Source organism: Anopheles moucheti, chromosome 2, assembly GCF_943734755.1.
Source record: "Anopheles moucheti chromosome 2, idAnoMoucSN_F20_07, whole genome shotgun sequence".
In the NCBI taxonomy this organism is placed as follows: domain Eukaryota; kingdom Metazoa; phylum Arthropoda; class Insecta; order Diptera; family Culicidae; genus Anopheles; species Anopheles moucheti.
The window spans coordinates 62,040,270-62,053,487 of NC_069140.1; the positions used below are offsets into that span (position 1 = coordinate 62,040,270).

At 36.9% G+C, this 13,218-nt stretch overlaps 1 protein-coding gene across 2 annotated transcripts in view; it reads left to right on the forward strand.

Moving 5' to 3' along the window:
• LOC128309736 (LIM/homeobox protein Lhx3-like) overlaps positions 1-13,218 on the forward strand; it is a 44,483-nt gene that overhangs the window by 28,156 nt on the left and 3,109 nt on the right. For both annotated transcript variants that reach the window (XM_053046198.1, XM_053046199.1), the window contains 2 exons: positions 551-1,025; positions 1,109-1,250. In XM_053046198.1, coding sequence (XP_052902158.1) covers positions 551-1,025; positions 1,109-1,250 — 617 coding nt within the window. The remainder of the gene's footprint in view (positions 1-550; positions 1,026-1,108; positions 1,251-13,218) is intronic.

Genomic DNA, 13,218 nt, shown 5'->3' on the forward strand with positions numbered 1-13,218 from the left:
AGATAAAGATTGTGTGACACACGCACTTAACCTCCATATCCTGCAACAACAGCCGGAACCGGATACGTACGTAACGTCCAGAAGATTGGAAGCTGGCTTGCAATTATTCGCTTGTAAGCATTTTGGTTGACTAGGGATTTCAACCAGTTAAAGTAATGCATGTTTAAACCGAATGGTCCTTAGGTGAACAGCAATTTGCCTACAGGTGCAAGTATATTTGTAGATGATGCATGTTATAATTTTAGTTTGCTTTTTTATAAGAGAACACTGAAGCCGAAACTAATAAAGTTTTTAACAGCCAAGAATCAGCACTGCTATACGAACTTGCATGACAACTACTTCAAATGTAGTATTTGTCTCATGCGTCTTTCAATGTGTTACCTGAATTCTTAATGTACCATGAAGTGTACTTACATATGTTAGCACCGACCTCATACTGGAACTACGAAATTTATGTATTATCTGTAATCGTTAACTAACGCTCATAGCAAAATTATTATAAAACAATTAAATACACGTTAGTAATGTAAACAACTTTAAATTATTACAGTGGAATCAATCAACGACCACACAATCAATGTACAACCAAATCGGACTCTTCTTTCCGGCAGCGTGTCAGCAACAACCATGGGACACACGACAGTTACACCTACCACACCGGCTACTACGATCCAATCATCAGTCTCATCCACTCCAAACCTGGTTGCTGCGACCGGTTTAGCCAAGGACTGTGCAGGATGCGGGAAGCGTATAACCGAGCGCTTTCTATTGAAAGCACTAGATATCTTCTGGCACGAAGATTGCCTCAAGTGTGGCTGCTGTGATTGCCGCCTGGGAGAGGTCGGCTCAACGTTGTATACTAAAGCGAATCTAATTCTATGTAAGCGAGACTATCTTAGACTATTCGGCACGACTGGATACTGTGCCGCTTGCAACAAGGTGATACCGGCATTCGAGATGGTAATGCGCGCCAAAAACAATGTCTATCATCTGGAGTGCTTCGCATGCCAACAGTGCAATCATAGGTAAAGATGATACGAACCATTTCTATTATATCGCTGGTTCATTGTTTCGCTGATGCTTGGCTTGATCAATTCTCTCGTTTCAGATTCTGTGTTGGCGATCGTTTCTATTTATGTGATAATAAAATCCTATGCGAATATGACTACGAAGAGCGGTTGGTGTTTGCCAGTATGGCCTGCAATCCTTCTAGCTTGGCGCATATTCGGAGGCAAGTTAGTAATTTACAGGTAAAATCAAATGCCCCCTGAAATCAATTCCTTCCTTGTTTCTACATATCCTAATTTGCACTTTATAGCAAAGTCTTTCTTTTAAAGACCTCAACGAGACGAAAGAACCCATCGGATCAATCGTCGAACCCAATTGATCAATAATAAATCAATATAAAGTATATTTATAAGATATATAAATATAAATTGAGTCGTTAGATTAACATAATCGACGAGACCATTGGTCGGTATAGAACGGCTCGCGAGCTACATCCACTTTATTAGTGGTTCTCGTGCAAATTGGTCCATCCCATACTAGCCTTGCGAATTTTCTGCCACACATACTAACTGTATTTGAACTATACTACTGATTCAAGAGAATAAGTTTTAACATACTGCAGAAATATTTGCCCGAGTTGTCTTGAGTTGTACCGTACTTAACGTTGGATAACGTTGTATAACATATTTTCAGAACTAAAAGTCCTCAAAACATTTTAATGTAAAAGATTATATTGGTAACATTACAATACAAAACAATGCAAAAGTTCGTATATTCTGTATGTAAGCCTGCCTTCAATTTTGCTCTAATAGAGTTCAGAATATTTCGCCTCACAACTAACAAATTATATTTTACATTCAATACGGTCGTGCGGTCTCTTCCGAATTAAAAAAACTAATAACTGAATCTAATATACAATTCATTCATATAAAGACATTTCCTTCTCGAAACAGTGAAAGGCCACATTATCCTGGGTGTACTTAGCCGGATTACTGTGTTCAATGTACTCCTAATTTTCAACATATAATTAAGATTCATGTACCAAATTTGTTTTGCTAGGTTTTTTTAATTTTAAGTTTTTGCGTTGAGTTTTTTTCTTATGATAATTGGTTCTTTGTCCCTAGAAGTTTACTGATCACTTGCTAAATAATGAATATCCACATGGTTTCCACTTCTCTGGCCCCTGGATTGGATTTGAAAAGGATGCAACTATCCCTTGCATATTTTCTTTTGCTATTTAATTAAACCTATATAAAGTTGATGCAATCAAAGGACACTTTTCAGAATGCATCAAGTCCATTGCTCTTCACATTGCACTCCAATCAAGCTAGTTATTCCGTTAGAGTTGATTTATTGTGCATCTTAATGTTGTATTATGGAATGTATATTTGATTTAAATGGAATCAAATAACTAAAACGAATTCAGCAATGTTACATATGATGGTTTAATAGAAAGTTCATGGAATATATTTGTGCAATATACATCCAATAAATTAGATAGATATTTGTCAAATGTTAATTCATTTATTGCGCAGTGTGAAAATTCGTCCTTGGTGTTAGAGAAACTCGACAGCGACCTGTTCTGCAGGTGTTTTGCAGTAATGAGAATATTAAAATTTCCCATCATATGGATTGTAATAAAAATACGATTATCCCGACATCGAATCACTATGGATCGCTGGAACGGAGTACAATATTGACGAGGCTAAATTTAAGTAATAATTGAAAAAAGAATAATATTATAGGGAGTGCTTGTGTAATGGATGGAAGTAATTTACGCACAACATCGGCAATGCGCCGTAAAAGTTGGTTACGAGTTTAATATCACGCCTGTGACAATAAATGGAGCATTACAAATAACCGAAGGTATTGTTGGTTGCTCGAAATTTGTGTCATCAAGAAAATATAAGTGACATCTGGTAGTACGGTTATTGTGTCTGCTTCCAAAAGATTGTACGCGGCAAGTTAAAATGTCTATAAAACGCGATTGAACGTTACCCCGTTGATATTCCATCAACACGTGGTTCCCAAATAAACTGGATTCTTTACTGCCTACTGCAGTTGTATGTTGCAGTGTGTTATCGAGTATCAACTATAACCTACTTACTGCGCGTAGCCGGAACGTAAATTGTGATTTGTTTTTTTTTTCCTTTATCTTTCTTCCAGTTGGTAGATTTTTTTTCGGTTGTTGGCGTTCAAAAATAGCATTTTGATTACCATTACTGCACTCATATTTTTCATACTATGAGTGTGAATATGTAATCTTTAAAATATTTTAATCAATTTTTCAAATTTGAACTCTGTTTGAAATTTCGTATAAAGTAATTTTGTGTGTAATGGTTTAATTATAAAAATCACTTTGTGCCATTTTTATCTTTTGTGTAGAAATTTTTAGCATAAACTATGTGAGATTTTTTGTGGTATTGTGAATAAAATGATTTCATTCGAATTAATTGAATTTATGTAATGCGCATTTCTCCCTTTATTTCTTGCAAATATCTTGTGTCTATTGGCTATTCTCATTCTAAATTAGTTTTACATGAGTGTAGTATACCCTACGCATTGAATAAAATATTGGTAGAAAATAACAGTTACCAGTTGCTTAAATTTCCAAAAAAGTTACGTATAGTTCAACAAATAAGTTTAGAGCAAATGAAAATGATATGCAATACAAACTAAAAAATATTCGCATAGTCAAATTACCTGGGAGATAATTATGGTTCATACCGAAAAACATGTGAGCAAAATACGCAGATCTACAGTGACTTTAAGAGTCGCTAGATATACGGTACAAAAATTACCGTTGATAGACAGAAATCAGCTGCCATCGTACAATACACTAGGTATAGAATCATTGGAAACGGGCGAATGAGCGCCGAGGCTATGTTTGTTGCCGGGTTACTTAATGGCACGATAGATGCTTTGAATATTCTTGAAAAAAATAGCATTCTTATCCCTGGAATAGCATCTCGACAACAGCTTTGTGTAAAAGTATGAATGCGGCCTAACAGTATTACGATTTTGGACACTTAGCCGTTAGCGACACTTAGGAAACGTCTAACTACAAATTTTGTACCCCACATTCAATACTAATATCATCGATTATTACGAATTTTGTAGTGCACAATACTGTGAATTTTAAGGTTAAGGGTTGCCGTATTTGTATATACCTTTGTAAAACTTTTCGATTGTTACTAATGGTTTTTTTGGTTCATGCATAGGTTCAATGTGAAGTCAAAATGTAAATTATGCATTCCTAACAATTTCGCTATTGTTATAAAACATTTTTGTCCATTTTTGTTTTGTCCGACACTGTAAATATTTTAATCAATTTGATTCAATTTGCTGTAACTGCTGTAATCAGTTACTTTAGAAAACCGCAATTCTAATACAATCAAAAAGCAATTTACGTTGTATGTTCATGGTGCATCAATGTACAATAATAATTGCACTACCTATTGGTAGGTTTCCGGAAAATCAATATGTTCGTTACATCTCACTTGTAGGCTTACCCAGAAATAATTCGAATTGTCGTACTTTCCTACGCATTGGATATATTCGAATTGGTTTTTATATATGGGAAAATCAGTAAATGAGTTATTGCAATTAACATATATATACAGTGGTTGACAAAACTATATGGAGGTCTGTTTTTTTGCAATTTCAGGATGCAATAAAACCAATATTAAAACAATTTGTTTGAAATGCAATTTTAAATCTTGTTTTATTTTTGTCTAATTTTTCATATTTATTTTTCATATATGATTTTTCCTATTTTTCTAAGCATTATTTTATGACTTATTGCGAAAATCCCATTTTTGTCCCTTTGTTTTTTGTCCTACATGAACTATTTGCAAATATATGTATTTAGCTTTTAATAGTGAATTTAAAATGTGAAAAAATGCAAGAGGCGTATTGAAATAAACTTTTACAGACATTTTACAGTTTCTGAAATGTTTTGTTAGCAGTAAGTAATTGTATTTATGATTTCATTATTTTTTTCATTAAGAGACGGCCCGGTGGCATGATGGTAGCGGAGCCGGTCTTCACACGAACGGACCGGACCAAAATCCCATCCGGACCAATCCCCCGTAGCAAGGACTGACTATCCGGCCACGTGGTACAATGAGTCGATACGGCCAGGCCGTTCTAACCAAACGAAAAAAATTTTTTTTCCATTAATAAATTGAAATTTATTTACATATTTTATTTCCATAATTTTATTTTTGAAAACGATCCGCGTTATTCCTTGTGATTCTTATGAAAATATCATTCAAATGATGTAACAGGTGGGCTGATAATTGTTTGGCCTATGACAGTAAAACACTTCTTTTTGGCCAAATTATTTTTTTTTATTCAACATACATCCCTTCAAGGGTGATACACCAATTATAGCCGATTTTCAATTTTTGGTTACTATTTTTGTAGTAGCATTTGTCATTTGCCTCAAAAAAGACCTTTGTTTCGGCGATCACCTCTTCATACGAGGAAAATTTCTTCTCAGAGTACATCCTTTTAAGATCTGAGAAAAGGAAATAGTCACGGGGGGCCAGATCTGAATAATACGGTGGGTGGGGAAGCAATTCGTAGTCTAATTCATGGATTTTTGTCCTTGTTTTCACTGATTTGTGGCACGGTGCGTTGTTTGGATGAAACAAAACTTTTCTTCTTCAAATGTGGCTGTTTATTGGCGATTTCGTCCTTCAATCGCTCCAATAACTTGATATAGTAGTCGCAATTAATGGTCTTTCCTTTCTCAAGATAGTCGGCGAAGATTATTCCTTGCGAACCCCAAAAAATTGACGCCATAACCTTGCCAACTGATTGTTGCGTTTTCCCCCGCTTTGGAACAGGTTCATCGCGTCCAGTCCACTCAGATGACTGTCTATTGGACTTTGGAGTGAAGTGGAGAAGCAAAGACTCGTCCATTGTTAAATACCGTCGCAAAACCTCTGATTTATTTAGCTTAAACAGCTTCAAAAACTGCTTCGAATCATCAAATCGTTGTGGTTTTTGGTAAATTATGAGCTCACGCCGCAGCCATTTTGCACAGATCTTTCTCATATCCAAATACTCGTGAACGATATGTCCAACACGTTCCTTAGACATCTTTAAGGTGTCAGCTATTTCGATCAACTTCACATTACGGTTGCTTTTAATAATTATGTTAATTTTTGTATGCTTTCCTCAGTAACCATCTCTTTTGAGTGTCCACTGTGTTCACCATCTTCAGTGCTAATTTCACCACTTTTAAATTTAGCGTACCAATATCTGATGGTTGATTTTGGTAGAGCAGTGTCCAAAGACTCTTCATCAAGCCAATTTTTGGCTTTAACTGTATTTTTCCCCTTCAAAACCAATATTTTATCATCCCGCGAAATTCCTTCTTTTCCACGATTACTCAAAGCACAAAAGCGCCGTCAAACAAAATGCTCTAGCTCATTAGGTTATGGCCCGAGTGCTGTTAAATTTGGACAGAATTCCTTTGAAGGTTGGTACAAACGAAATTTGATACGGATAAAAATCTTCTAGCGCGATATATGTGTTAGGCCAAACAATTATCAGCCCACCTGTTACATAAGTACATGCTAAAATGAGTGCAGGATTCGCAAAATGTTTCGAAAGTATCGTTACAAATGTTTACAAAGTGTTGTTAGAAGAACCTAAACGGTTAATTCAATTTTAAACTTAATAAAAAATGCAATAATCTAGCAATAATTTTCATACTGCTGCACAACCAATCATCGTTATTCTCTTCCACCGCAGTAAAGGCGCTGGTGATCGTTTTGTGGTTTAAATCCAAACATCATAATAGCTTTCAAAGGTTGTTGAATATACATCCAATTTAATTCACTCCATACGTCCATTACTATAAGCACTGCAGTGTTTTCATAAAGTAGCCCCCCTCCGAAGGACTCGAAGGAAGATTCCTCCGTCAAAAATGTCATCCAAGAATGTTTCTCCCCCTGGTCAACTATATGCTATTGAGGTAGTGAGCATCGCCTCCCTCTCGCTCAACCTTTCCAATCATAGGGGATCCAATAATCATTCTCCTCAGGGCATCCAACAGGATTGATCCGCCACTGTTTTTATGTTATTTCGAATATTCACAATTCATCGATAAGATAGTGTCATGTGCTTATTAACTTTCCCAACACCAACGACATATAACTGAAAGCAAGGTTTTCCTTCCAACCAGCTATCCTGGTCAATAGTGCAAGCAGAACTGAAACTAGAACAAAACCAAAAATGTGTATTGGTTGAGAAGATAAAAATTGATAAAATCATACATTCCATGCAGTGTTTCTTATTATCATTTTGTGTTTAAGATGCTCTCCACCATAAAATGTCATGATCATCCACGTGACCTTTCAATGATTATAGTATACTTCACTTACATCGAAACTGAACGTTGAGTAAGTTTTGATGATTTATCAAATTTGGCGGTGAGATTGGTGAGTGAAAAACATAACTTCCTCGCTATGGCTGGTTGGTGTTCAATTTGGTTTTAATACTCATAAAACGATTACTAAACACCGCTACAAAGTTCACATTTTATCAAATTAAGAGTGTTTGTAAACAGACCAACTTGTTTATGCTGCTGATTAGATCCGAAAGCTTAAATCTGGCCAATTTTTATGCTCTTTTCTCTCTCTTTAGCTCAAATCATTCTAAAATACTTGATTTTAAAAGTATACAATTGGATGTTATTTAAAAGGAGTACATTAAGTTTAATTTGTCTATCGTACGGTAAGCGAAACATGCACAGCACATAATTTTAATTAAATCACCCTATGGCTCATACCCAACCTCGACGGAGCGGCCGAACCTCGGCCAAACTATTGATGCCGACACGCGAAACGATCCGTGGCTTTCGGCTGAAGAATATCCTAAGCACCAAAGAGAAGACATAGGGGCAAAAAGAGCAGATGCTTCAAAGTATGAACTATTTTAAAATGTGTAACTGCATTGTTATCTATGATTGAGATCGTGTTATGGCTTTCAACACAAAGCGGTATCACAAACCACTGCAAAATATGACGCAGAACCTCACATGCCCTTAGGACTGCATGTTTTTTTGATGTTTACTCTTCTCCGGCTCTTCGTAAATTTTCTGTCTTTCAGTCTCAAGCAATTTGACCCGGAGTAGTTTATGACTTGCTTTTTGGTCATGTAGCGGACCTCACCACCATAAACAAGACATTCCCAGTCTGATGAGGTCAAATCAAACATCATGCTAGTTGTACGCGTTTTAATTTTGTTTATTCAACTTATAAGCTTCTAATTAAAAACAAACAGTACGAGTTTTGCTTAATGAATCATTGGCAAATTATGGCAAGTGTGAGATGAGGGTGAAGAATGTGAAGAAAACAAGCTTGTTTATTAGTAACGCTGCTGTGTAGAGATGTTGCAAATAAAGTATCGTTTTTATTGTGAAGCAATTATGCAAAATTTATATGTACAATCAACGTAAAAATTTGTCTATTTATTTATTTAATAATCATTATTAACCCAATCTAAGGAACTTGATATTCCTTAAATTACAAGATATACTCTTAAATGTCGTCATCAAAACTGTAATATAAAGATGTCGGATGAGTTTTTTAACAAGTCATTAAAGCTACATGTTTCTGCTACAAATAAATTCTCTCGAGCAGGCCGGGTGTATTTGATAGCGGCGCCGGTCTTCACACGACGGAACCGGTCCGGAGTTAGAAAATTTTATAATAATGTTGAAGAAGAAATTTAAACATAGTATTTGTCAAAAAGAATTTTAAAGTATTTCCCCATTCAATGATACTGTTAATACCAATAACTGCTAATGATGTCTTCCTTCCACACACATATTCTTAAAACTAAATTTAATAATTCAGATTTATAACGTTTTATAAGCACAGACCACAAGAAAATAAAAACTTTAAATATTTTGATAGAAACTTGCAAAATGTTTGGATCAAATGTGTTAAATAAATCACACAAAATCAAACAAATTAAAATCAAAACAAATAAAGTCACATTGATTTTTTATTCTGGAATTAAATTCCAAACAAAGCAATTGTCAAGCGAAAATAATTATGTTTTTGTTATTTTTCGCATTTTTAATATCTATTTTGTGCTGAGCTACAAATTTGAGTATAACTTTATAATGCATAGGATGCAACTAAAATATGCTGAACAATCACAAATAAATAAAGATTCGGGAAATTATCATCACTCCATCTCAATTTGGGCCTACCACGCCTGTCTGTCCATGTGTAATCCGCTGTACAGAACCGAAAATCCTGCTGAACATCTTCTTTAAGAGGGTTTCGTCAGTTTTGGGACAAATGCCATGTCTCAGAGGCCCATATGAGTACTAGAACTATGTAAGTTCTGTATAGTCCCAGCTTCTAAGTTTCCTTAGACTGTAGAAAGGCCAGTTGGTCGTCAGCACCGTGGCGCGTGTTTCAACATCAATGTTATTGTCGGTGCTGACTTTTGACCAAAGATCGATGAAATTTTGAACCTATTAGTACGTCACCCCTGCGTAGGTTAGGATTCGTTAGCAGGGCCGCTGATGGTGCCACCATCAACTTGGTTTTTGCCTCGTTAATCTCCAACCCGAGGTTTGATACCGCCTGCTCAATACCTTGGAAAGCATCTGCTACGTAGGAGAGCCGTAAACCAATGATATTTGTGTCATCAGCGTATACCAGGACCTGGATTGACTTATAGAAGATAGTCCCCGAAGTTTCCATCTCCGAGTCGCAGATGGCTCTTTTTAGCGTAAGGTAGAAGACCTAACTAGACAAGCTGACCCATCTGGCGCAATCCTCTCACTCAAAGGGTGAGTTTTCCTTCCACCATCAACTGGTATGTGACGTTGGTCATTATCATTTGTAGTAGTCTGGTAAGTTTTTGAGATTCCAAGCCAAGCCTTGAAGTCAATGAGGAGATGGAAGGAGTGCAGCTGCTACCTCGCCATCTTCTCCAAGATTTGCCGCTTGGTGAAAATCTGATCAGTGGTTGATTTGCCCTTACGGAATCTCCTCTGGTAGATTCCAACTACCTTTGCAACGAATGGGACAATACGATCTTGTAGTGTAAGGGTGAATATCTTGTAGGCGGTATTCAACACCGTAATACCTCTGCTGCAATCCAATTTATCTCCCTTCTTGTATATGAGGTAGATATTACCCAGATTCCAATCACAAGGCATCGATTCGCTATCCCATACCTCAGTAATAATTCGATTTTGATCAGTTCTGCTATTATTCCGTCGGTTTTTTACGTTCCATCACTTGTCAACATTCTTCGTGGCACTGGCCAGATCTAGTGTTGCCCCTACATGGTGGGATAGTGGCATTGACACGTTTGATAGTATTCGTTTTTCGGGTTAGAGCGTTCCACCTTTCGCTCGTAGTTATGTATTCAATTTCAGGCAGTAAAACTTCATCTATGGCGGTTGTGCATGCCAGCTAGGAGTACTTTAGGAAGTCCGTGTTGAGTTGAATCTACTAGCTTCCTTCACCCCCTTTGGCGCTGGAGCGGGCGATTCTGCAAAGTATCACTAGGTCAACCAAGTAGTAATCGAAATCGATATGTTCTGGCGTTTAACAATTGTCTTCGATGGCTTAACAACACGTGGTTAATCTGGTTGCTGGTGGCTCCATCAGGTGATACCCACGTGGTTATGTGCATATCGCGATGCGCAAATTTTGTACTTCCAACTGTTTGTTGCTGCAAACTGGACCAATCTACTGCCATTGTCGTTGCTGTGCTCATGTAGACTGTGATTACCAATGTATAGGCGGTACATAGGTACCCTACCGATTTAAGCATTGAAATCGCCCAGGACATTGATTTTGAGGTCATTTCTGGGACACTGAGTCCTTCTCAAGAGGATTGATCCGCCACTGGTTGTGACAGCTATAATAGATGTCGTAGCGGTTGCTGACACGTCTGTTCTGCCCACCACTGCCACCACCTGCCACCGGATTTCTTGTAGAGCTACGAGGTGCATGTTGAGTGTGGGTATGGCGTCATCCAGTGTACTCATGGAACAGTTCATAAAAATCGTAGTCCGAGGGCGTAGCGAGGGTCGGTTACCGTTAAGTTCGTTTCGATTCACAATCCTGAAGCTTTTCATAGTCTGTCTAGATACTCTTAGTATACTCTGAGCCTGAGGCAGAGTGACTGGCCTAGCGCTTCAGCCCCCAACTACCTCTGGAGGGCCTCGAGACAGCTTAGTTTAGTTTATGCTTGTCCCTCCGACGTTCAGGTAGCCGGGAAACCTGGACTACTCACCCGCCTCCTGTTTTGTCATGTGCCGCCATCCGCCCAAGTCGTTAGGACTAGCCTGTGTAGTCAAGCTTGGATTCAACATTTTTTAAAGTGTTTCAAAAATTGGTGTTATTGCATTTATTTTTTCTTGAACTCATAAATAAGTGTAAAATCTCTCGGGGCTTCTTTGTGGTTCATTTCGCAGTCCGTTCTAGGCTGTAGGAGAAGGTTAAAGCGTCATTGCTCGGGCCCTGAACTAGCACAATTCATACACTCTTTTCTATTAAACTTTTTTTTACCATAAGCGGCCACCCACCTTTACTTTCGCCACTGCTTCGCAACCTTACACCTCAGGTACAGTAGACCGTGAACCGAGATGAGAGGAAAGCGGTCCGTATAGGGTTTGGTAACGGTCCAGTTGTGTGATTATCGGTTTAAAATACAACAGGTAGTCTTCCAAATAATGGTGACATTCTCAAAATAGATATGAGTTGTGAGTTTTTTTTTCTATTTAACATCATGCGAAATGATTGTTGTTACATGATGTTACAATGAACGCTTAGCTTTGAATGAATAATTATTTTTATTTATACGTGTATCGTATTTTTAAAGAAGTCGTGTCACAAAAATTCGCTTTCGAAGAATTCGTGTCGCAAAGGAAATGTAACAAAAATATAAACTTAATGTCTTGATGCCTCTAGGGCCGGGATAACGTTGCTTAATTAAACCCGTCCCGTTCTCCTGTGATGGCAACAAAATGCAGAAATGCCATCCTAAAATTGTAATGATAAAATAAGAGGAAAAGCAGCAACAACAATAAACTATTATGGCATATAAGAGATATGAAACGCTTCCATACAGTAGATCAAATTAAATAAATAAACACGTCAATTTTAGTACACAAAAAGCAAATAAACCATACGGAGAATGTATGGATAGATTCCCACTATCAAACCGGGGTTTAAGTGATGGTAGTTAAAAGCGTGTAAATGAAGGACGATAGGGCATGAGAAATGGGAAAATATTTTTAATGAATTTAATTAAAATTTTGTAATAGAGCAGGACCAGCAACAACTTTGCCGTTTTACCACTGATCCTTCGCCTCGCATTCCTATCCTCCTAAATAACGTTCCTTTTTTCTGCAATGAATTGGAAGCCATTGCTGGGATTGAACGAAAAAGTGGTTTGTGACTCATTTTTTGTATTGTTTTCGAAAAAACCATTGACATCCCCATCCCCAGGTAAAGGTGTGGTAAAACGGTGTGGTTGTACGTGTCGGCGCAGAATCTGTATTTTTAAATAGCATTTTTATCATTAATTAAAAAGAATAAATCAGTGTTATAGCAGCGCAAGCTTCACAGTGAAACAAAGTTTAACGAATACATGAATTACTGCGAATAGATCGTTCATCGAACGAGTTTTTCTGTCACTTCATCCGTGCTATTAGTTGCTGTGTGTGTAATATATTGACCAAATGAACACCTGAAGTAGGTTTTATTCAAAACAATTTTGATGTATTTATATAATGTGTGCGATATTGTAGTACTGCGTTGAATACGTTGCTGTATCGGGAACAACACAATCAAATAAAAATATTTTAACATAAATCCTTTGCCAAGTAAGAGTATACATACATTAGCTGGAAATAAGGAATACACTATTATATGCACAACACTCAACCAAATTATAAACTGATAAACAAAACGACCGTGATAAACATAAACAAAACAGCAAAGAAAGAAAGAAGTGTGGACATTAATTCAAAGCGTGAGCCAAAAAGCTGGACACGAAGTAGCTACACAGCATACGGCCTTCACTTTCAAAGGACAAAAGAAAATTAATTATAAAAAGGATAATAACTTTGCTTGTGCATCTTTAATCTTTTCCAGATAATTAAAAATTTATAATTAGAATACACAGAAAACAGATCGTAAGATAAAGGGGACA